This window comes from Sorex fumeus, unplaced genomic scaffold, assembly GCF_029834395.1.
Source record: "Sorex fumeus unplaced genomic scaffold, SorFum_2.1 ptg000063l, whole genome shotgun sequence".
NCBI classification, from domain to species: Eukaryota; Metazoa; Chordata; class Mammalia; order Eulipotyphla; family Soricidae; genus Sorex; species Sorex fumeus.
In genome coordinates, this window is record NW_026606120.1 from 71,292,911 (window position 1) to 71,317,391 (window position 24,481).

The following is a 24,481-nucleotide window of genomic DNA, read 5'->3' on the forward strand; positions in this document are numbered from 1 at the left end:
GGGACCAGATGAGATCTAACCCTGGCTGGCCTCGTGCAGAGCTAGCATCCTCCTCACTGTATTACCTCTCCGGCAGCCCCCTCCGCCTTTTACATTTAAGCCAGCGAAACCTCTGCAAATATTACCACGGTCCAGGTTACCCCGTCAATAAAACAGCTAACTTGAATCCCAATCCGATGCTCTCAGTCCGGTGCCTCCTGCACTTGGTTTTGGCTCTTTCCCCGGCTTCCCGGAGAGAATCCAGTACCAAGCGCCGCTAATGCAGCACTGGCCGGTGCAGCTGGAGCTGGGGGTTCAAACCGTCCGGATGCCCGGCGGCTCCCGGGATCGGTTGCGCCTGCGCCCCGCGCCCCGACGGCGCGGACCTGGAAGTCGCGCCCCGCGCCCGCGCCGTGCGCCCGCGCGTCGTCTCCCGGGACAACCTCCAGCGCTTCCCCCTCCAGGGCGCGGGGGGCGGTTATTCGGCTTGGGAGCGAGCGGGAGGAGGACCGCAGGGGCCAATCGAAGGCTTCGACAACCTCTATGCAAATCTGAGACCCCGGCGAACCCCAAATTAGGAGTCAGAATTGCGGCGGGGTAGAGGAGGTCTTGCCGTTTACCCGAGCGAGGTGTGATTGCGAGCAAACTGGCTGCCACGCGGGGCGAGACGGGGCAGTAGGAATCATAGGATTTAGGTAAGCGCGCCCCAAAGCCCAGTGCTGGCACCCAGGGCCTCCCCGCACCCCGAACACCTAGTTCTGCGGGGACCCGGTTTCCCCGCCAGGTGTCTAGTTTGCGCTCCGGGATGGTGGTGATCTCCAAACCCGCTCGCACGGGCGCCCCCGGGACCCCTCGGTCCCTGCAGCTTGTTCCTCCGCTCCTCCCGCGGCCGCGTGTCCTCCTCCCTACGCATATTTGAGGGCACAACAGCACCCTCAAACCCCGGTCCCTTCCTCCACCCGGCAAGGCTGGGAGCCTTTCCCATCTCCGCAGTCCCCTCCATCCCTCTCCTCTCTTCCTTAGCCCGGCCTTCCCACCCTCCCATTCCCGCCCTTGCACACCCACTTCCCGGCCTCCAAACCGGGTCCCCCATCGCACGCCTTTTATGCTGCTTTCTCTCTAGGGTCACTGGATCCCTTATAGATTCCTCTTCTTTCTTCCGCAAAAGCCTCCCTGGAAAGACCTTTTTGTCTTTCCTGCCCTCACAGCCCCCTGCAAGTATTCCCACCCCAATTTCCAGCCTCTTTTTCTTTCACCTTCAGTTCTCACCTTCTTGAATAGGAAACTGTTTTAGGTTTTTAAAAAAAATTTTTGGCCACGCCTAACTGTGCCCAGGGGTTACTCCTGACTCTGAGCTCAGGAATCACTTTTGCAGGCTCAGGGACCATATGGGATGCCAGGGATGGAACCCAAGTGGTTCATACAAGGCACTTATCTTACCCGCTTACCCGCTTTGGCCCCTCTGGATAGGAAACTATTCTAGGCTCCCATTGGGATTTGAACCCAAGGACAAAGGTAACTTATGTTGGAGAAAGGAGCTAACCTTTACTAAGTTTCAACATGTGACCAGCACTTCAGTGAGTTATTTAACACAACCCTACTTACATTATATTTCCATTTTACAAAATAACTTCATATTTGTTTTTGGTTTTGGGTCACATACAGCTGTGCTCAGGGGTTACTCCTGGCTCTACATTCAGGAATCACTCCTGGTGAGCTCAGGGGACCAGAGAGGTGCCAGGGATGGAACCCCCATTTGCCTTGAACAAGGAAAGTACCCTTTCCACTGTGCTATCTCTCCAGCCCTGATCCTCTTATTTTGAATTAAGGGCACTTTAAAAATAATAGCTTTAGCAATACTAAGGCAATCTTTGGAAATCCAGATGAATGTTTTTATTTTTCTCATTTCACTTATGAGGAAATGGAGACACAAAGAGACTCCATTACTTGGTACCTCACCCACACTCACTCTTCTACTCATTGGATAGAGCTGGGAATTGAATCCAGAATCTGTTTTTGTTCCCCCACCCCATAGAAATATATTGAATATTGTGGAGAAAATGTCTGAGCATGAGCCTGGTCTATGAATTGCATCTTTCAGTCTTGCAGAATTCCTCAAGTTTTAGTAGGAAAAAAAAATGGCATCAGAGTCTGCAAGATTTTGTTTCTTGGTTTTGGATACACACCCAGTGATGCTGAGGGATACTCCCAGTTCTGTGCTCAGGAATGGCTCCCAGAACTGCTCTAAGACCAGGTAGTGCCAGGATCAAATCCATGCAAAGCATGCACCGCTTTTGGTTGAACTATCTCTCTGGCCCCAGCAAGATTCTTCCTGTTCCCAGTGAATACCATACTTCTTTTCTTCCTTTTTTGCGGGGAGGAGAGAGGATAGGTTTGGGCTGCATCTCTCTGTGCGAAGGACTTAATCGTGCTCTGCCCAGGGGTCACTTGTGATGGGTCTTGGGGGGACTGACCACTTTTGGCGCCAGGAATCGAACTTGGGTCAGTCATTAACACAGCAAGCACCATTACCCACTGTACTGTCTCTCTGTTCCAAAGGTAGTACACATGACACAACCCTTGAGCAATTGAGTATTCCCGTCTACCTCTTATTAGTCCCTATCTTCTTAAATATTCTTCAGGTCTTGTGCTATAAAGTAAAGGATGTCTAGAATGGAAAGCTCAGTACCTGTAAAAGGCGTCTTATTTCATCTTACCTGCACTAGTTAGGCACTTTCCTTGTTTTCTTTTGGTTTTGATTTTGGGCCATACCCAGATATGTCCAACTCTTTCTCCTGGTTCTATCTATACTCAGGGACCACTGCTGATGGGACTTGGGGGACCATATTTGATTCTGGACCTGGACCCAGGGTTAGCTACATGCAAGGCAAACATCTTACCTTCTGTACTATGTCTTTGACATCAAAGCTTTATGCACTTTTCTAGATATATGGAAGTTTTATTTTCATGGTGGTCCTGTAACAGAGAAAAGAAGGAATTGGAAGGGAGGTAATTACTGTGGGGTTTGTGTGTGTGTGTGTGTGTGTGTGTGTGTGTGACATATCTGAAAACAATGAGGTAAAACTGAGAGCAACATCCATATGTCTTAGTGTCACATCCTCCTTCATCAACTTTGAACTTTTCCTAGAGCAAGTCTCTGGAGGCTTGAAAAGGATGCGTTTAGTAAAGGAATAGGGAACCTCCCTCAAAAAAAAAATGAAAGCAGGGTGTAGAAAAAACCTCCTATTGCAATGGAGGAAGAGAACAAAGTCCTAGACTCACACAGGAAGAGAATTCTTCATATTTTATGTGTTCCTGTAGGATGAATGAAAATCTAGGCTGTAGTAGGCTGCTTGGAAAAACTTGGCTAAAACTTGAAACCTGGGACCCAGAGAAATGATACAGCAGTTAAGTTGCTTGACTTGCTTACAGCTGACCCATGTTCAGTCTCTGGTACCACGGTCCCCTGAGGCCCTCCAGAAGTGACCCCTGAGCATAAGCCAGGAATAAGTATGTATATGGGCACTACCAGGCATGTCCCTACGCTCCACCATCTCTCCCAAAAAAGCAAAAACTTGAGTCCTGTTGACTTATAATTCTTGTGTTAATCAATCTCCTCAGATTTTTTTCTTATTTATAAGACTGCCATTTTTACCCAGAGTTTCACTAAACATTTGCCATTCTTCTACAGCCCTTTAGGTTAAGGGGAGCAGTAAACCTAACTCTATAGTCCTTCAGAAGTGGACATGAGACATAACCCTTTCAGTTTCCAACTAGGCAGAGTGTTTGCACCGGGCCATGCCGGTACTCCACCTCGCCCCCTGGTGGCTAAGAAAGGAATTTCCATGCTGTCTGGAAGGCCACTTCTGACTTGGACAATCTCAAAATCCCTGTTCTAAAATGAAAGTAAACAGCAGTGTTTTGCTTCCCCCGGCACTTTCATCTTTTAATTAGTTTGGAAAGGCGAAGTGAATTCTCTTGCATAATTAAAAACGGAAGATGTTGGTTTAACCATGTTTGCTTTATTGGTATCATGACTAAGTCTTTCTTAAAACTCCTCAGAGCTCTAAAAAAGTGCATAAAGCTTTGAAGCCAAAGACATAGTATAGCGGGTAAGATGTTTGCCCTGAATGTAGCTAAACCTGGTTCCAGAACTATATATGGTCCCCCAAGCCCTGAGTACAACAGAGCCATGAATAAGCGCTGGACACATCTGGGTATGGCCCAAAAACAAAAATAAGAGAAATGCATTGCCCGTTGGACTCCCTCTTCCAGACACAATGGAGGTAGGCTTCAACATTGTCTCTAAAAAACAAATAGGATTAATTGGATACTCTCGTAAGTCCTGTCCAACTATAATATTCAGGAATTCCTTAAGAGTTTAGGAAATTCAGTAATTATGCTCCATAGAACAATATAGATGTGATTGAAAACTTGGAAGGAAGAATGAAAATACCAAAGAAACAAGAGGGCCAGGAAGACGACTCAGAGGGCTGGAGTGCTCGCTTTGCATGCGGGACTTCCAGGTTCCCCTGACACCGCAGGGTTCTCTGAGAACCACCAGCAGTGACCCCTGAGCGCCAAGTGGGCCTCAAGAGGCCTCAGCGGGCTAGAACATATGCAGGGGGATTGGGTTCAATTCCCGGCACTACATGGTCCCCTGAGACCAACCCCCACCACCAAGTCAGGAAGATCCCTCCAGGATGCTGACTTTAAGGAAAATTATTTCTCTATCTCTTTTATTCCTTGGTTTTTGGGTCACAGCTGTTGGTGCTCAGGGCTACTCTGGCTTGATGGTCACTCCTGGTAGTGCTGGGAACTATGTGAAGATCCAGGAATTGAGCCTAGGCCTCCTTCATGCGAAGAAAATTCTCTCACCCTCTGATCGATCTCTCTGTCTCTGGTCCTCAACTGATTTTTTTTCCACACTCTGTGACGCTCAGGGGTTACTTCTGGTTGTGCACTCAGGAATTACTTCTGGCAGTGCTCAGGGGACCTTATGAGATGCTGGGAATTGAACCCCAGTCAGCTGCATACAAGATAAGTGCCCTACCCACTGTACTCTTGCTCCAGCCCCTCAACTGATTCTTCAGGAACTGAGGACACCAAGACACCTTCTGGAACTTGAGAATTAGTTGCTTCCCAGTCACCGTTTAAGGGCTGGAGAGATAGGACAGTGGGTAAGGTGTTTACCTTGCACACAGTCAACCTAGGTTTGATCCCCGGCATCTTGTGTGGTCTCCTGAACACTGCCAGGAGTGATCCCTGAGTGCAGAGTCAGGCGTAGCCCCTGAGCACCACCAGGTATGGCCTAAAAACTAGAAAACAAAACAGCCACCTGGTTTATGGGCCAGGTCTGTGTGGAAGAGCGTCGGGCCGTGGGGTCAGACATGGCTCATGGTCACAGCTCTGCCTCCTCCCTAACCCCTCCATGCCTCAGTCTTCTCACTTTGGAGAGAGGGAAGAAAGTGTCCGTGACAGGTTATGAGGCGGACGGGACATGCATGTAAAGAGCTTTAGCATCCTGCCTATTGCTTGGTAAGCAGATTGTACACTGTAGTTTCTGTTATAAATGAAATGTGTTTCAAGTGTCTGCTATATAAAAGGACCCTGGATAGGTGTTGCAAAGAAGGCTGTTTAAGTGCTCACAGCACACTTCATGCATTTATTCATTTCCCCAGTCCGTATATTCAAGAAGCTCAGGACCCCTGCTTTGTGGCAGGAGCTGAGTCTTAGTTCATGGTCCAGAATCACACAGCCAACAACGATGGCCTATAAGCACCTACTGTGTGCTAGCCATTGTGCTGAGCATTACTCAAAAGAGTGAGCTCATCTCATTTCCATCACTCGGGAAAACGTTTTATAAGGCAGAAGCTAAGGTAGAAGGAGGTGAAGCAAATTGCCCATGGGCCGGAGTGATAGCTCACTGGGCAGGATGCGGCTCTGTGTACTGCAGGCCCCAGCTTCATCATCCTTGTACCTCGCAGCACAGAGCATTGCTAGGTGTGACCCCCTGAGCACCACACTGGGAAGAGCCCTTAATCACTGCCAGGTATGGGCTCCCCAAAATGCCCCTCCACCCCCACATCTTCACCAAAAAAAAAAAACCCGAAGATTGAAGTCATGTAACTAAGTTGTGGCAGAACTGAGTTTTATTATTTTGTTTGTTTTTGACTTAAAGTTTTGGTGCTTCACTTAGGGGTGCTCAGGGTCTATTCCTGAACTGTGCTCAGGAGTTACTCCTGGTGGTACTTAGGGGATTACATGCAGTGCCAGAGATTTGAGCCAGGATCAAAGGATGCAAGACAAGCACCTTGTCTCCTGTCCGAATCTCTCCAGACCCCAGAGCTGGGTTTTAAATCTAGGCCCCAGGACTGCGGAATCTGCTGTTCAAGCCCTCCAAGCCCACTGCCACTTAACAGGAATTTCAGTTGTGCCCAAGTATCCACCAGGCTGCATTCCCCCTTGAACCGCTTGCCTCTTGTCCTCTGATTCCTCAAGGCAATGTGTCTGTTTTTGACAACCAACCTTTCGTCAGGAGAGTGGCTGGGAACCCCAGGTGAGAGGAAGGAGTTGCTGAGCCTGGGGAGAAGTCTGAGAGAGCCACACGAGGCCAGCAAGGCAGGGGCCAAACAAGAGAAGTGGTGTGGGCATATGACACATGGAAATGTACGTGCAGGGCCAGGGAAGTGGAATTGCACTGGTGGACAGACCTTGCATGTATGAAGCCTGTGATCAAAAACGAGACAGAGAGATGGAGACAGACAGAGAGAGAGAGAGAGAGAGAGAGAGAGAGAGAGAGAGAGGCAGAGAGAAGGGCAGAGAGAGGCAGGAGCGATACTACAGGGGCTAAGGGGCTTTCCTTCTACGTGGCCAACCCTGGTTAAATTCCTGATACCACATGGGCCTTGGAACATCCCCTGGGAGCAAACCACTTCACAAGAGTGTGGCCTAAGTCCACAAAAAGAAAAGAAAGAAAGAAAGAAGACAGTGTTCCCTCTCTGAGTGCTGCTCTGGGAAAGGAACAGCAGGGGAGCTTTCGCCCCTGGAAGCCACAGGGAGCTCTGGGAGTCACCTGAGGAGGGAGTCACACTCCCTTCTTCTGCTGGTTGCTAGAATGGAGCCGGCGGGGGGGAGGGGTGTTTTCCAAAAAGAGACAAAAATCTGGATATTTCTCAGCAGCCTGCATTTTCTTATTCTATTTTTTTTTTTAATTGACATGAATTACTTCACTGTAACAGTAGCATTGGCTGGACCCTATTTCCACAGGTCAGAGCCAGGATGCAGGGTGCCATTGGCGACCTGTGATAGATTCTTTCACAGGCGCTGGGGAGAGAAGCCAGAGGTATATTGCCTTTGGGTGGGTTCAACAGCAACAAGAAAGTTGAGGGGAGGGGCGGGGTAGTGACAACATAAAGCAAAAATAGTCACTGGTGTGTGATATCTGGCACTTGTCTCTGTGCCATCAGGCGGCTCTGGTGTCGCAAGTCCCCTAGAATTTGGGGAAGGTCCATGGTGAGCTGGTTCCTTTCAGGTTTCAGGCTCTATGCGGGCAGAAACAAACATAATTTGGGTTTTTTTTGGCCCCATGCCCAGTGATGCTCAAGGCTCACTCCTAGCTCTGCGCTCAGTGATCGCTCCAGGTGAGTTCAGGGGCACAGACGGGGTGCCAAGGATCAAACCCGAGTCAGCGGCCTGGAAGGCCAGTACCTTGCCCGCTATCCTGTCCCTCCGGTCCAGCCACACAGGACTTGACCCATTGTGTTTCTTCTTCTCTTTGAGGCCGACAAAAAGAGCCATGACTTATTCGTACTTGGGCAAGGACTCGAAAATGAACCAAGACAACTCGAGTCTCCAGAGGACAACGTCAGGGTCAGTTTCGTCTCCTGACTTGAATGAACATTCCTGGGAGGGGAACAGGGCCACTGCTCTAGGGCCTGGTACACAGGAGACGGGGTGCAGTGGGAGGGAGTGGGCCGGGCGTTTCCCTGGAAGGAGGGAAAAATTGCAGGCCCAGATTCCTCAGATCTGAGTCCTATTTTTGGGGGGAGGGGGCTGCACCTGGGGGGTAACTCCTGGCTCTGTACTCAGAAATCACTCCTGGCAGTGCTCAGGGGACCATATGGGAAGCCCAGGCTCGAACCCGGGTCAGCTGCATGCAAGGCAAACACCCTACCCGCTGTACTATGGTCTGTCCTTGGATCTTAATCCTCTTGACCTTGGTTGAGAATGTGCCTGTTCCCCTGGTGAGCTGCACGGTGCCCTCTCGCCCCCTGCAGTGGCATGTGGCTGCCATCATCTGAAAGAGAACCACAGAACGGGTCGTGGCTGACTTAAATCATTCCGCTCTCCCTCTCACGAGGCTGCTTGTGAATCCTCAAGGAGACAGTATAGGCTTGGGAAAGCCTAGACAACTGTACCCACACAGGGCTCATTTTGCAATTATTTACTTGTATCCTCTGAATAGAGGGGCCCCTACCCCCAGCTCTGCCTTTGGGAAAGGCCACAAAGAGGTGGGAAGGTGCAGTGAGGGTAGACTCATGTCGAGCTGTCTGGAGCGGACGCGTTTGGGTGCTGCGGGGACAGGATGCCCCAGAGATGGCTGGACTCCCAAGAAGCTGCTATAATTGCACATCGCCAAGAGTAGTCCCAGGTGCTGGAATTCCCCTGGGAAACAACATGATCGAAATAAATAAGTCTCCAACAGCCACATACTTTTCCTATTCATGAACCGCATAATCCTGGCTCTGGAGGTAGAATTTAAGAAAATAATCACCCCCCCAAAGTTAAAAAATAAAAGCAAAACAAACAAAAAACCCCACACTTATTATATGAAAAGAGTATTTTGTATTTCTTTTTTTCTTTTTTGGTCTGTTTTGAGCCACACCCAGATGTGCTCAAAGATCACTCTTGGCGGGGGGATTGGGAGGTCTTATGGTGTGCTGGGAATCAAACCCAAGTCAGCCATGAGCAAGGTAAGCACCCTACCTGCTGTGCTATCTTTTTTTGCAGGGGGGTCACACCCAGCAATGCACAGGGGTTCCTCCTGGCTCTGCACTCAGGAATTACCCCTTTGCTATTGCTCCAGTCCCTGCTATGCTATCTTTAAAAAAAAAAAAAACAAATTTTTGAGGCAAGATCAAGTAGTAAGTAGCAGGCCTCAAGGGAGAGAAGAGACTGACTTGGTAAAGAGGTTGTCAGGGTGTTGGTGGTGAGGAGAGGAGGAGAGAACCAAAAAACTGTCTCCACAGTCAAAAAATTCCAAAGGTACTGGGGAGCACGAAGGACCAGGGAATTGGCTGGAGCAGCCTGGGTTACGCAGAGGCCTTCTTAGCACATTCCTGAGAATGAATGATGCAGAGCCATGAAAACCAGGAAAAAAATAGGGGCTAGAGTGATAGCACAGCAGGTAGGGCGTTTGCCTCCTAGCATCCCGTAGCGTCTCCCAAGCCATTCCTGAGTGCAGAGCCAGGAGTAATTCCTGGGTGTGGTCCTCCAAACAGACAAACAAAAAAAATAAATTCCCAGCAGTGATTAAAGTGACAGATGGGGGGGGGGGGGGGGAGGGAAACTAAAGGGGTTGGGGGGAGGGGTGAGTGGAGATGAGAAATTTGTAGAAGACTTTAAGATCTTTTCCTAGTTGCTCTTTTGATCCTGAGTGGGATGGTGAAGGGACACTAGCTTTTTCTATGTGGGGTTCTCTCCTGCCCCACCAGCGGTCAGCAGCCAGCTGGGTTCTGGAGCCCCACTCCCAGTTCTCATTCACTCCGACATTGCGAGGTCAGGTCAGCGGTGAGACAGTTAACCGAGCTCCCGCCCATGCCTCCCTGCCCCGGGGACTGCCTCCCTAAGCCCGGCAGGCTCTGGGCTCGGTTCAGAGCCCCGTCTCTAGACACTCAGACTCTTGCTTTAATAATAAGATTGTTTACCTGGCAGTGAGGTGCATCGCCTCTCAGCTTGCTCCTGAGAACGGAACCCCAGAGGGGAAAAACCAAGGCCAGGGTTGGCTGAGTGAGTCTCCAAGGTCAGAGTGGGTGGCAGAAGGTGGGATCGGCCCTCTCCCGGCACTCTCACCAACCAGGGAGGTGGTGGGCACTTCGGAGTCAGCTCCCTGCTGCCTGGTGGCAGAGCTGGGGTCCACCACCCCGTGTACAAAGAAGGGCATCCCCCTGCAGGCAGAGCCAAGTAACTGCCTCTCCCTCTGCCCTCTCCCTAGGGGGGGCTGGTATTTCCCCAGAGCCTCCACCCAGGCCTGGAAGAAGCCCCAGTGCATGCTTCTGGAAGGCCAGGAAGGGACAGACTCAGAGGAGAAGGACATCATTTTCTCGGAAGACCTGAACGAGGTCACCCTGGCTTTTGTGAAAGAGAATTCGGGGGTACAAAAAGAGCTTCAGAATGGCCAGCTGCAAGGCAAGAAGAAGAGGAAGAAAAAGAGGTTAGGATTGAAGGACAGCGCCTGGCGGGGGGGGGGGGGGGGGGGAGGGCCAGGACGTCTGTGTTGGTTGCAGCAGGAGGGACCTGGAGGGAAGGGGCTTGGCTAGGTAAGGAGAGGAGGTCAAAGGGGCCTGAGAAAATCTGGGTGGAGACAGTCAAGAGCCACCCCGCTAGGTTTCTAGAAGAATCTACTTGGCATGGTGTTTTATAGAACTAGATCGTGGGGAGGGGGTGTCATCGATAATCACCCTTTGCTCCAAATCTTTGTTCAATTAGTGTTTAGAGTATCTTGGAAAAAAAAAAGGGAAGGGGTGAAATGGGACGTGGGGAGAAATGATTTCCTTGTTTTAAGAGTGTGCTATTATCCTGGGAATTTCATGCCCTTTAAGTAAAATAGAAGCACTGAAGCTCACAGCTCTCTCAGGAGCCTCTGCATTCCTTTATTTTTTTTCCACATCCAGTGGTATGCAGGAGTTACTTCTGACTCAGTGCTCAGGGCTTGCTCCTGGCTCTGGGGGCCATGAGGTGTCAGTTATCCTTCATTGCAAAGCCTGTGCCAGTGCATTGGGCCCTCTCTCTCCAGCTCCCCGGTTTTTGTTGTTGTTGTTTTTAGGTTTGGGGGTCATACTTTGTGGTGCTCAGGGCTTGCTGCTGCCTCTGCACTCAGGAATCACTCCTGGCTGTGCTCAGGGGACTATACGGGGTGCCGGGGATGAGACCTGGGTCAGCCGCGTGCAAGGCAAGCGCCCTACCTGCTCTGCTGTACCATTCCTCCAGCCCCTGGTCTCCAGTTCTTGTTTAATGTTCCTTCCTTGCTTGCTCTGCTCTGAATCAGTCCTCATGCTGACCCATGTCCAAAATCTTGCCTAACTCAGCCTCCTTGAGTGAGGGGCAGGGGAAGAGACAGCACTGAGAATTTGGGCCGAAGCTTTAAATTCCCATCCAGGATAGGCCAGTGGGGAGAAAGGATAGAAGAGGTGAAGTGGCCAAGCAGAATTAGCCGCAACCGCCATGCCTCCTGCTGCTCCCTCCTGGGGTCTGAGTCCTCCCTAGGAGGGAGGATGGGCCCCGCTCGGGGCGGCAGGTTTCTGCAGCCCCACCGGGGACGGGGTGTTTCTGGAGACGCCTGCCCTGGCAGGTGCCTGTCTCTGTCTTGCTGCTTTCCTTCTTCTCTTTTCCAGATGATTGGTGATCAACCTATCCAACTGCCGCTATGAGAGTGGTAAGTAGCGTGTCAGGGGATCTGCATCAAGGGCGCCCCCCGCCCCCCCCCTCCGTGTTGCCTCCAGGCCTTGGGAAGGGTCACTTTAGTATCTTTTTTTCCTTTTTAATTTTCTTTTTTGAGCCACATCTGGTGATGCTCAGCAGTTCCACGGGTTACTCCTCTGCACTTCGGAATCACTCCTGGGGGTGCTTGGGGGACCCTCTGGGATGCTGGGGATCGAACCTGGTTAATCACGTGCAAGGCAAACACCTATCCGCTGTACTCTTTTTTTTTTTTTTAATTTGCTTTTTGGGTCACACCCAGTGATCCTCAGGGGTTGCTCCTGGCTCTGCACTCAGGAATTGCTCCTGGTGGTGCTTAGGAGACCATATGGGATGCTGGGAATCAAACCCAGGTTGGCCACAAGCAAGGCAAACACCCTACCCGCTGTGCTATCACTCTAGCCCCCTCCTCTGTATTCTTGCCCCACCCTCCTCATTTTAGACTCTTCTTTGGAGTGAAAGGGGCGTTTCTTGGTTTGTCTCCTTCCAGCCCACCTAGCTCTGTGAGGGTCAGAGAGATAAGACATGGGTAAGGTGCTAGCCTTGCACCCAGGTTCTGTCCCCCACCCACCCAGCCCCCAGCACTGCTGGGTATGTCCACAAAACAAACTAAACACAGATCTGCGGGAGCCTCATGCCTAGAAGGCCATGACCCAAACCATACACCAGAACTCTGGCTTTTCTCGTGAGCTCTGCGGAGGGACGGCCGGGAGCCGCTGCGGCTGGAGTTAGTGGCTCTTTGCAGCCCACACGGTGCGCGGGAGCCCCCACCCCGCCCCACAAGACCTGCCTGGTGCTATGGAGCGCAGTGCTGTCATTTGTCCACTCCTGAGTTTGAAGCTGCGCCGAGGTCTCTAACAGGCTTGGCTTCCTTCTTGGCGCTGGAAGGCCTATGGGTTTGCATCGGAGTCAGCTCTGGCCATAAAAAAAAAAAAACCCAACAGGGACAGGGCACGAGGGATGTGACAACATCTGTGGTGTTGAAATATCTTGTTTAATTTTCTTTTTCCTGTCAATGTCGCTCCCTAATTAAGCCTGACTCAGACTGATGTGAAGGCTTAGTTTATATTCCCTGAACATGCAAGAGCTGTGTTTGGCAGAGAGCCAGAGGCTGGCTACCAGGCCAGGGGAAGCCGAGGCGGACAGTTTATCTCTGATAAACCATAGGGATCACCAGGATCATGTTCTTTGTTTTGGGGGCCGGGCCGGTATAGATGGGGGTCTACTTCCCGACTCTGTGCTTTAGGGGATTGGACAGTGCTTGGGGATTGAATCCCGGCCTCCCGCATTGCCAAGCTGTGTGCTCAGCCCACGGAACCATCTCTCCAGCCCCTAGAATTGTGTTCTCCCGAAGCCCTCCAGGCACCCTTCCCCTTCCTTTTCTGGCAAGGGTGGACCACCTAGGGGCAAGATGACCTTCTGGTTCCAGGAAGCCAAGGTGTCTGGCCTCAGTGCTTGGGAACCCCTAGATACCTCCCCTCCACCTGCTCGCCCCGGCTCCCTGGGCTAAGCGCCTCTCTGGTTCCTCTGTGCAGTGCGGAGGGCGGCCCAGCAGTATGGCCTGCGGGAGGGCGGGGAAAACGATGACTGGACCCTCTACTGGACCGACTTCTCGGTGTCACTGGAGCGGGTGATGGAGATGAAAAGTTACCAGGTATCTGGGTTGCAGCTGGTACTCAGAATGTGTGTGGCATCAACTCCCCACCCTACAGTGTATGATTGTCCCCTGAGCGAGCTTCTGGGGTACCCCTCCCCCCTTCCCACCGTCATCACCAATTCTGCCTTCCCTCGCAGAAAATCAATCACTTCCCGGGGATGAATGAAATCTGCCGCAAGGACTTACTAGCCAGGAATATGAACCGCATGTTGAAGATGTTCCCGAAAGATTTCCACTTTTTCCCCAGGACCTGGTGTCTTCCTGTCGAGTGAGTGCCTGCCTGTGTGCTCCCTTCTCTCCTTACCATCCCAGTTTTTCCCTCCTGCCCTTGTTTCTGTGATTGCTACTTTCCCTTCCTCTCTGCACTCCCACCTACCTCCCTCTTTCCCCCCAACCTCAACTTGTTCTAGAGTTGAGAAACAAAGTGAGGTGACATTGAGGGGCTGGGATGTCTTGGGGTCTGTGCCAGCCTCTTGGGTCAGATTTGGTTCTGAAAGCTGTTGAGCATCAGTGCTTTGGAGGCCCCTCCCGGTAGTACCTGGAGACAGGGAGGGGCATGCGGTGTCAGAGCTACAGCCCAAGCTTCCAGCCTGCAAAGCAGGAATTTCAGCTCTTTGAGCTCTGCCTCCTGTCCCTACCTTTTAGCTATGCAGTTCCTGGATGGTGAAGGAGCGAGAGGCCCTGGAAGGAGTGAGATCATGGTTAGAGGCCAGGGCAGGAGAAGGAAGGGATGCCTGGTGTCTGTACCCTTACATCTGGATTCCCATTTTATCCATCTTAAAACTGGACATCCATCTTGGTGCATAAACTACACAGGACTATATGCCTTTAAAAGAGGTGTGACATGACAGAAACATGACCTGAGTCCAATCTGGTCGTGGCTATGGAGAGATGGAGGAGAAAGAAGTACTAGGAGTAAGGCACTTCCTGCTTTGATCCCTAGCACTGCAGGGTACCCTGAGCACCACTGGGAGTCACCCCTGTGCACAGAGCAGGGAGTAGGTTCCAGCAGTGTTGGATGTGCCCCTTTCAATAAAGATGAGGTCCAGGAGGATTGGAGGATCGTCATCAAAATTAGAGACCTGAGAGGTTCCTCCATCCTGTGCTTCCTGAATCCAAAGCTCAGGGGTTCCAGACTTTCCTGGCTTGTCCGGGACAATTTCCTGGGTATCAAAGCAATGTCAAAGGAAAGGTACATGCCACTGGGCTTCTCAGGTGCCTCTGACTTTCTGAATGATGAGGAACATTATGGACAATGGCTCCTCTGAATTAAAACACTGACTAGTGGCCTGGAGTGACATTACAGCAAGGAGGGTGCTTGCCTTGTACAGGGCCAACCAGAGCATTTTATATGATCCCCTGAGCACCCACTGGGTATGGCCCCCAAACAAGCAATCAACTAGTAGGATCAGAGCGATAGTTCAGCAGGTAGGATGCTTACCTTGCATGCAGTTAATCCAAGTTGGATCCCCAACACCCCATATGGTCGGTCCCCCAAGCCCTGCCAGGAGTGATTCCTGAGTGCAGAACTGGGAGTAAACCCTGAGCACCACTGTATGTGACCCCTCCCCCCAACAAAAATCAACTAGTGAGACAGAGAGATAGTATAGTGGGTAAGACCTTGCACAAGGCCCACCTGGGGTCCTATCCCTGGCCCTTCTTTCATATGGTCCCCCAAACCATGCCAGGAGTGATCCCTAAGCATAGAGCCAGGATAAACCCTGAGCACAGTTGGATGTGGAAAGAAGGCAAAATACAGTTCCTATTGATGAGTTCAAATAGGAACTATAGCCAGATGACTTACAATCATATTGTTTTCTTCTTCCGAATAATCTTTCTTTAAAGTACCCTCAGAAAGTAGACTATGGACTGAACATGATGGCCACTTAGTACCCATATTGCAAACCATAACACCCAAAGGAGAGAGAGAGTAAAAGGGAATGTGCCTGCCACAGAGGCGGGGCGGGGGTGATGGGAGAGGGTAGGAGGGATACTGGGAACATTGGTGGTGGAGAATGAGCACTGGTGGAGAGATGGGTACTTGATCATTGCATGACTGAAATGTAATCACGAAAGCTTGTAAGTCTGTAATTGTATCTCATGGAGATCCATTAAAATATTTTTTAAAAAATTAAAAAAAAAATAAAGTAGCCTCAGAGATAGTAGTGTCTGCTCTCTCACACTGGCTGCCCAGATTTCACCCTTTGCTGGAGCTCAGGCCAAGCCTCCAACTCCAGATCTTCCAACTGCAAACCCAGAAAACCAAACAACTGGCATCTTGCTACTTCTATCGGATATGCATGGAACCCCACCTTGCTGCCACAGTGTTGGGTGACTGACCACCATGCGAGGCAGGATGGAGGCACAGTGAGGTCACATCCTGACAAAGGGCCACAGAACTGGTAAATGGTATTGCCTGAAGAACAGTCAATACCTGAGGGCCAATGAGATAACTCAGTGGACAGAGACACATGCCAGGTGTGCACTGAGACCCAAGTCTGCACCATGCATAGCCCCGCATGGCCCCCAGAGCACTGTTGGCAGCCCCTGAAGGCCCCTGAGCACTACCAGGAGTATCCAGGAGGCCCCCATTGCTGCTGGGTCCAAACAGCACAGTCTGAACCATACAGTCCAAAGCACAAAGCATAGCCAAGCTGAGCAAGGAACTATCAGGTCTGGTTGGTTGTGTATCATTGGGAGTGGCCTAGGGGACCCCTGAGCACTGTTTGAGAGAACCCTCCCTCCCCAAAATAACCAGGACACAGATTCCTCCCCAACCCCCTGTATGTGTCGCTGTCTTCCCTTGCCATCCTCCCTGCCTCTATAAGTTTCACAGGTGCTGCTCCATTCGATGTTCTTTTTGTTGTGGTGGTGGTTTGGGGGGTACACCTGGCAGTGTTCAGGGCTTACTCCTGGCTCTGTGCTCAGGGTTCACTCCTGGCGGGGCTTAGGAGGGACGATGCAAGGTGAGCACCCCAGCCACTGAACCATTGCTCCAGCTTCCACCCTCTTTGTCGTTGTAAATGCCGCAGCTCTCTCCAGCTAAAGGTTTATCTTGTTCCCTCCCTTTCTGCTAGCTGGGGAGATCTGCAGAACTACAGCAGGTCCAGAAAAAGTAAGACCTACATTTGCAAGCCAGATTCAGGCTGCCAGGGGAGAGGTATCTTCATCACGCGGACAGTGAAAGAAATCAAACCGGGGGAAGACATGATCTGTCAGCTCTATATTTCAAAGGTACTTCCTCATCGCCGACAGTACCCCCAGCTCCAGCTATGCAGGGGCGGGATGCGATCTGAGGGCGCGAGGGCAGGGGACGGGAGGAGGCCCCCCCCCCCCCCCCCCGGCCCGAGTCCTGACTCCTGCCTCCCTCGGACTTTTGTCAGACCACACCTTCTCACCAGGGATGGGCCGGGTGCCCGGGCCAGAGTCCACCACCGTCATATTCTTGTCAGTTGCTCTGGCCCTACCTTACCTCTGACAGATGGCAATCGAGACAGCAACTGGGGCCTGTGGCGGCCCCACCTTATCCAGGAGTGGGGCATTCAGGAGAGAAAAGGGCAGTTGCTTTTCTCCTTGACTGGAGGTCAGAGGCCACAGCAGTCTAGCCTGGCGTTTCTCCACCTTTCCCCAATCCTGTAGTCTCTTTCCTGTAGTCTCCCTGTCCTACTGGCTGACCCACTAGTCTTGTGGCATGGCCTTTCCATTGATGAAATTTGGGAAATATCCTGGGGGCTGCCTTATGGCCCCCATTTTGAGAAACATTGATCAAGCCCAATGTAGGGAGACTTGGGGGTGGGGGGTAGGGGGAGCCTGCTAGTAAGCAGGTCAGCATTGTCGGGGGTGCGGAGGCCTCTTGCCAAATTGTGACGTTAGTGCTTCTGGAGAGGGACATGGCCTTCAACCAGGAGGGCACTCAGCCAGGCTGCTCTGAGCCCCCCAGGGATCAGGGAGCCAAGGGACAAGTGCTATATGACTTCTGCAAAGTCACATGGGGATCACCGAGCCCACACCCTGGCCATGCCTCAGCTCTGTGACAGCAGGCCCTGTGGGAGCTGCCCTCCACAGTGCCATGACTGGCCAGTGATGGGCAAGTGTGAGTTCTCCTGGATGCTTGTATGTGAATGTCTTCTCTTCCCCAGCCCTTCATCATCGATGGGTTCAAGTTTGACCTTCGAATTTACGTGCTGATGACCTCCTGTGACCCCCTCAGGATTTTTGTGTACAACGAGGGGCTGGCCCGCTTTGCCACGACCTCCTACTCCCACCCTTGCACAGACAACCTGGTGAGCTCAGGGGGCTCGTCCCCTGACCTTTGCAGGATGAAGACTAGCTGGATTCATCTTCTCCAGACTGGGGTTTGGGGACCCCATTCTGTGTTGAGTCGGATTGCATTTATTTTGTCATTGGACCCTCCCAAGAGCCCTCAGAAGTGGGGGTCAGTCCCTCCACTTGACTGGTGAAGAAATTAAACCCAGATCAAATAAAGGACTTGTCCCAGGCCACATAGCTAGAAAGAGGGAAGTCTGGGACTCAGCCAGGTTGGGGTTGCACCCCCCCCCATACTTCCAGTGACCCCTGCGGCCACCATCCAGTCAGGAGGAGCTGCAGGACACCCCTCCTGCTCCTGTTTTGCCAGCGGGAGCAGCCCTCTGACACCCCCTTTCTTTCCCTCGGTCAGCCTGGAGGCTGTGGAGGTTCTGAGCCAAGAAGGAGGTTTTGCCTTCCTCTGGGCCCACAGGCTTGTGTCTCTTTCCCCAGGATGATATCTGCATGCACCTGACCAATTATTCCATTAATAAGCACAGCTCCAATTTCATCCAAGATGACCACTCTGGCAGCAAGAGGTAAGGCTGTGGCTTCCCCTCACTTCCCAGTCCCCAACGCCTCAGCTGTCCCTGAGACACTGCCCCGGGGGATGCTATCTTGGGGCATGCGGTTCCACAAACTTATTTCTCTATGTCTGAACCCTGCGTCGTCTCTTTCATTTCTGCCTGCTGGCTGTTAATCATTAAAAGAAGGCCACATCGTAAACCCAAGGAGGTTGAAAGGAAGTGAGAGAAACGGACTGTTTCCCCAGCAGGACACACACACACACACACACACACACACATGCACAAACATGCACACACGCATACACACACCACATGCATGAACACACATCCCAAAGCAGACTTTTATTACAGTTGTGCCTTCCAACATCTCCAAACCAACATATTTACTGATCATGAGTCTGGCAGGAGAGAAGGCTGTGCCGAGTAGTTTGTTCCATGGCCTTTGTTTGGGGCAGGGGAGTGCCACACATGTTACTCTAATAGAGATTCTCAAACGATGTGTCACCCGGATCTGGTGTGCCATGTGACATGTGGCCCTGGGGCCAGAGTCCTTTCATCTTCCCCAGAAGGAGGCGACATGTGAAGCGTGCCCAGCCGTGACTCCCCATGTGATGCCTCTCCTCACGTTGCTGTCTAGCCTGTCCCACATGGATTTTAAGAGGGCGGGGGGAGTCAGGACTGGAGTGATAGCACAGTGGGGAGTGCATTTGCCTTGCATGTGGCCAACCCAGGTTCAAGCCCCAGAATCCCATATGGTTCCCTGAGCACCACCAGGAGTGATTCCTGAGTGCAGAGCCAAGAGGAACCTCTGAGCAGCATCACAGAGAATGACCCCAAAAGCCCAAGAAAAAGAAAAGAGAAGGGGGAAGTGAATGATGTGAATAGGACCAGCTGAAGGGGCAAGAGAGGGCTGGGGATGTGACTCAGAGGTCTGAGACATATGTCTTGCGTATGCAAGAACGTGAGTTTGATCCCTGTGTGCCTCATGTTCTTCTGAGCACTGCTGGGTAAAGCCATGGTGGTCTCCAGCACTGGATTTGAGCAGTGCCACATCTCAGGACCCAAGTGTTGATGCAACTGGCTTGGGACCCCTCAGCACTGCTTGGGTGCTCCCTTCACTAAAAAGGGAAAAAAAATGGTGGAGGGGAGGAAAAGCAGGAAGAGGCAGTTCTGGAGCTTCCTATTGGGGGTGGGGGTGAAGGAGCTGGTCTGGGTGCTTTTCTGTGTGTTTTTTCCTACTGAGTCTTCATAGCACATTGGCAAAGGCGGGATAACTGCCCTTAGTGAGTGAAGAGCTGGGAGGTGGGTGAGAAAGTTCATCTCTGAGAGGTCCGAGTTGGTTGCCCAAGGTCCTAGAGCTGGAGGCTGGCACTGGCCAAGACAACGGGACTTCCCAGGCTCTGCAGCCGCTATGCTTCCTCCTGCCTCAGGGACCCTCTGGCTTCAGGAAACCGTCCTCCCTCAGGGGCAGAGTTCCAGAGACCCAACGGAAACATGACTAGGACAAGCCCCCGAGGGGTTGTATTGGGCTGGGAGAAGACCATCTTGCCTTTTCAGAAGACACCAGCTGCCTTTCTGGGCCCCGACTCTCCCTCTTCCTCAACTGGCAGTGACTGGGGTGCGGGGACAACCCATCCCCTGCCTGTGGCCTGTTCATTGAGGCTCCGACTCTCGCTGATGAAGAAGCTCATCCAAGTCAGTGTCCCTGAGTCCCCAGCTCTTGGTCTGGAAAATGAGGGACGGACATGAGATACCCACCTGGGAGCTTCCTGGGAGACGTGCATGGCCATGCGGGAAACCCCTCAGTGTAAGGGCGTGGGGTCAGACGGCCCGTTTGCCTCCTCTTGAGAGAACTGAATACCTCAGCAGCAGGTGTTGGCAGTGGCAGAGTGAACATTGTGAGGCCCAGGGCGAGGGTGTGGGTGTGGCGTGTTCTTCAGACCTCCAGCTCCTCACCTCAGGCCTCTTCCTTCCTGGCGCCGCAGGCCTGGCTTCAGCACTCAACACTCTGTTCTCCCCAGACCTTCACCTCTAGCAGTTACTTGTTTCCTCACTAGTCTCTGCCTCTCTGAGTTCCTTCTGCCCAACTCCTGAATCTCTATCCTCTGCTGCACAGGATTGGCACATCTGGGTCAGCAGGGATGTCTCCCCCTCCAGAGAGGCACTGAATCCTAGGAGTGTGCTTCAGGTGTCCCCTGAACCAGACCCCAGAGTTCCTTCCTGCCTCACATCTGTGCCCACCGCCCTGCATCAGGTGCTGCTGCTTCACCTCTCTCAACCTCACTCTCTCGTCTTCGAAATACTGTATTAAAATGTTGACCCTCACAGGCCCACCTCACAGATAAGTTGTAAGGATCTTTTGAGATGATGTGTGTGACCAGACTTCACATATCTCTCACACGAGTATATATGATCCACCCAGAGCACATATGCTGTCGTATCATCATTCTGAATTCTCGTTGCTCTCATGCTCAGGTAACCAGTGTGCTCTTAGGTATCTCGAGCATTAAGTTCAAATACAACTGAAGCGCCACTAAACCAACAGTAACTTGATCAGACCCAATTTCCCACTATTATTACTATCACATGAAGAGCCAACTTTTAACTTCTTGAGCTCCTCTCTTGTTGAATGCCAAAGACTGTACTAAGCAATTTACATGACTCAATTCTCATAGCTTTACTACCACCATCACCAATACCAAGAGCCATCACCACCAATACCACCATTGCCATTGCCACCATTACCAGCACTTTCATCACTAGCAAGTAGGCATTACGATTATCATTCTGATTTTGGATTTTAGAAAACTAAAGTGCTTAAAGGTTCGGTGACTTGTCCAAGTTTCTGGAGATGGGAAGTAGTAGAGCTAGAATTCAAACCTCCCTCAGCCCTTTAGCTCCCAAAACTATTCCCCTAACCACTAGGCAGTGCTGCCTGGTCTATTTGCTTCTGGGTAGTGTACTAGGGCACTCTTGTTCACATTCACTGTACAGGTCTTCACATGCTTAGTTCCCACCAAAATCATGGAAGGACACCCTTGAAGGCCCTTCTTTTGTCTTTCTAAGCTTCCGTGTTGCCTTCTCCAATCTGTTTCTAGGTGTGGGTCCAGCCACCTAATCACTGCAGAGTAGGTGAGACCCATCTTCTCCATTCCATCTTCTCTAAGATGAGACAGTTGGGTTCTCTGTCCAGGAACCAGCCGTGAGATGGGAGTATCTTTCCACCTTTGTCCTTGTGAACTTCAGCCTCTGTGTGTGCTCTTTGCCCCGTGCATCTGCTGGTCATGTATGCCTGCTTGAGCTGTGACCCCTGGAGGGCTAGCTGGGGCCTGGGCCTTCCAGGAGCTTCTCATATTGCTGAGTTCTTCCTGCTCACCCTCCATTTCGTTTCTCCTTTTCCTCTTCCTCCTTCCCATCTTTCCTCCCGTTCCCTCCCCTTTGTTGTCATTGTTGTGATGTCCAGGGTCACACACTCAGCTCTGGTGCCCAGGCCTACTGGCTGCAGTGTGCCAGAGATTGTAGATTTGCTGTGGCTGCAACAGCAGTGCCAACGGGATCACGCTTGGCAATGTAGGGCAGTGCTAGCCTGTGAAAGACCCTTGGCCACCAAGCCACATCCATGGTCCTGGTCCCCTCCCCATCTTTTTTTTATCTTTTTGGGTCACACCCAGCAATGCTCAGGGGTTACTTCTGGCTCTGGAACCACTCCTGGTGGTGGTGCTCGGGGGACCATATGGGATGCTGGGGATTGAACCCGGGTCGGCCGTGTGCAAGGCAAATGCCTTAACTGCTGTACTATCGGTTCAGCCCCTCCTCCCCATCTTTTTTTTTTTTTTGCTTTTTTGGGTCACACCCGGCGATGCACAGGGGTTACTCCTGGCTCATGCACTCAGGAATTACTCCTAGCGGTGCTCAGGGGACCATGTGGGATGCTGGGAATAGAACCTGGATCAGCCACGTGCAAGGCAAACTCCCTACCAGCTGTGCCATTGCTCCAGTGCCTCCCCATCTTTTTAGACAGGAAATGCCCCTCCTGGCCACAGACCCAGTAAGAGCAAAGACCTGACCATAGGGAAGGAGACAGAAATGTGGGAACCCTGGCTGGCCTCTAGGTCAGAACAGGCTGCTCCTCATCTCTCAGGCACCTGGCACGAGGAGCCAATGGGCACGATGAATCATACATTGGCAGCCATGGTGCGGAGTTCATTGTGACATGCTGGCGCCGTTAAGAAAAGGTCAAGTCATATTGTGATATGAGAAGGTGAGGAAGACTGCAATCACCCTGAGAAAATTCATTTCCCATTGGGCAAGTGAAATACTTTTTTTTTCCCCCCACTCGAAAGGACTGATATCGAATGGTCTGGAAAATCCATTCATGCACAGCACTGATTCCCAGATTCCATTCCATTCCCTGCAAACGGTGGGGAGAATGAGACAATGTGTGTCTCGGGAGTCAGGGGCTGTTGCTTATTGTCTTCATGGAAATGCATCGTGACTTGTGTCCTGAGTGTGTTGTCTCCCCAAGTGGCCCTTAGGCTTTCCGTGACAGGGCAGCTCTTCCCTGCATTGACCGTCTGGTGCTGAGGTTGCTGAGCTGACTGGAGCTCATACACTTGATTGTGGACCTTGCACATTTGGTTGCAGTGTATAGGGGATACACTTGGTCATGTGTGTCAGGGTCCATCCCTGCAGCGCCACGGGGATTACAGTCCACCTAGTGGGCAGTGGCCGCACTTATGGCCTCAGGCGGGGAAGGCAGGTGCTGGGGCGCCCCCACCTGTTTGGACTCCAGTGACTTGGGTCCAGAGAGTTCTGTCACGTGCTTGCTGAGCGAGGTCTCTTGTCTTCTCATTCTCCTTATACTTTATTTCTTAGCGTCTTCTCCCATACTTATACTTTCCCTGTTTAGAAAGGTATGTCTCACAAGCAGTGTTCAGGGGTCCTGGTGGGGGCCACTCCTCGGAATACTAATCAGGCCGGATGGTTCAATGCTCAGAAGTATGATGCTATTTGGGTCTGGTGGTGCAGGGGGTCAGCAGAGTGGGGATCAAAGCAGACCTGTGCTCCCGCCTCTGAGCTCTCTCCTGGCCCTTCCCATGTGCTCTGCACCCAGGGCTTGGTGTCCGTCCTCACTGTTGCCTCTGGACCCTGCCAGATTCGCCCGGCTCATGGCGACTGCTATGTCTCCTGAAAAATTCCCTGTCTGAGGCATATCCTCTATCCCTGGAGAGGATGGCCAGCTAATCCATCTCCCAGGAAGGGGCACTTTCAGTCCCAAGACTAGAATTGGGGTTTGCTTGGGTCACTGGGTAGTCCTGCCTGTGCAAATGACCTGGGGCTACCATTTCCCTTTGGACATCTCCCAAGCAAGATTTTTGTGGTTTGGATATCTCCAGAATTCCCTTTGAGAACTGATGTGGGAGCCTGGCGTTGATGATCTTAAAAGGCTTCTCCCCTCTTAAAAGGGCTCCCCAAGTGCTTTCAATGAACACCAGAGGTTGAAAAACCATCACCAAAGTACAAACAAGCTAGAAGATAATGGGTTTTTATTTACTTGTTATGTTCTGCATCAGATCTCCAATCCCTGCCCCAGCCCGCGGGGGTTTCCTGGATCTCAGGTGGAGTAGCCAGCTCCTCCAGGTCTCTGGGGGCAGGGGTGTGACCCTGTGGCTGCCCTTCTGTGAAGGCACCCTGACTGCCGGCCGTCCACTGCCACCGATTCTGACGGCGCACGGTGACCAGGGGTAGGCCGCCGGCCTCACGGGTTGTGGTTCCCTTCCAGAAAGCTCTCCACCTTCAACACATTCATGGAGGACCATGGCTACGACGTGAAGCAGATCTGGAGAGACATCGAGGACGTCATTATCAAGACCATCATCTCAGCCCACCCCATCATCAAGCACAACTACCACACCTGCTTCCCCAACCACACGCTCCACAGCGCCTGCTTCGAGATCCTGGGCTTTGATATTTTGTTGGACCACAAGCTCAAGCCCTGGCTGCTGGAGGTAGGGAGGGTTGGGCACGGGCACGCGGCGAACCCTGTTCCTGGGCTCCACCAGCTCCAGACACGTCCCTCCAGCCTGTCAGCAGAGCTGGACTGTTTCTTCACCCACTTCTTCCAGCACCACTTCCTGCCCCGGCTTCTCCCTGTGCCTAGCAGTGGCCACCAGAGGGGGGTAGATGGCCGGGAATCAGAGCTCCTGGTGCTCGCCCGAGTCCCTCAGGCCAGGAAGGAAGGCCCACACAAGCGCTGCCTTTCGTGAACAGAGGCGTCTCCCAGGAAGTGGGTAGGCTTCCTCAAACCAGACTG

At 51.9% G+C, this 24,481-nt stretch overlaps 1 protein-coding gene across 1 annotated transcript in view; it reads left to right on the forward strand.

The window, feature by feature from the left end:
* The first annotated feature begins 13,214 nt into the window (after positions 1–13,214).
* TTLL6 (tubulin tyrosine ligase like 6) overlaps positions 13,215–24,481 on the forward strand; it is a 30,318-nt gene continuing 19,051 nt past the window's right edge. Inside the window, exons 1-6 of the mRNA XM_056127618.1 lie at positions 13,215–13,333; positions 13,474–13,604; positions 16,414–16,570; positions 17,476–17,619; positions 18,095–18,180; positions 23,951–24,176. Of these exons, the coding sequence (XP_055983593.1) occupies positions 13,313–13,333; positions 13,474–13,604; positions 16,414–16,570; positions 17,476–17,619; positions 18,095–18,180; positions 23,951–24,176 (765 nt within the window). The 5' untranslated portion in view covers positions 13,215–13,312. The remainder of the gene's footprint in view (positions 13,334–13,473; positions 13,605–16,413; positions 16,571–17,475; positions 17,620–18,094; positions 18,181–23,950; positions 24,177–24,481) is intronic.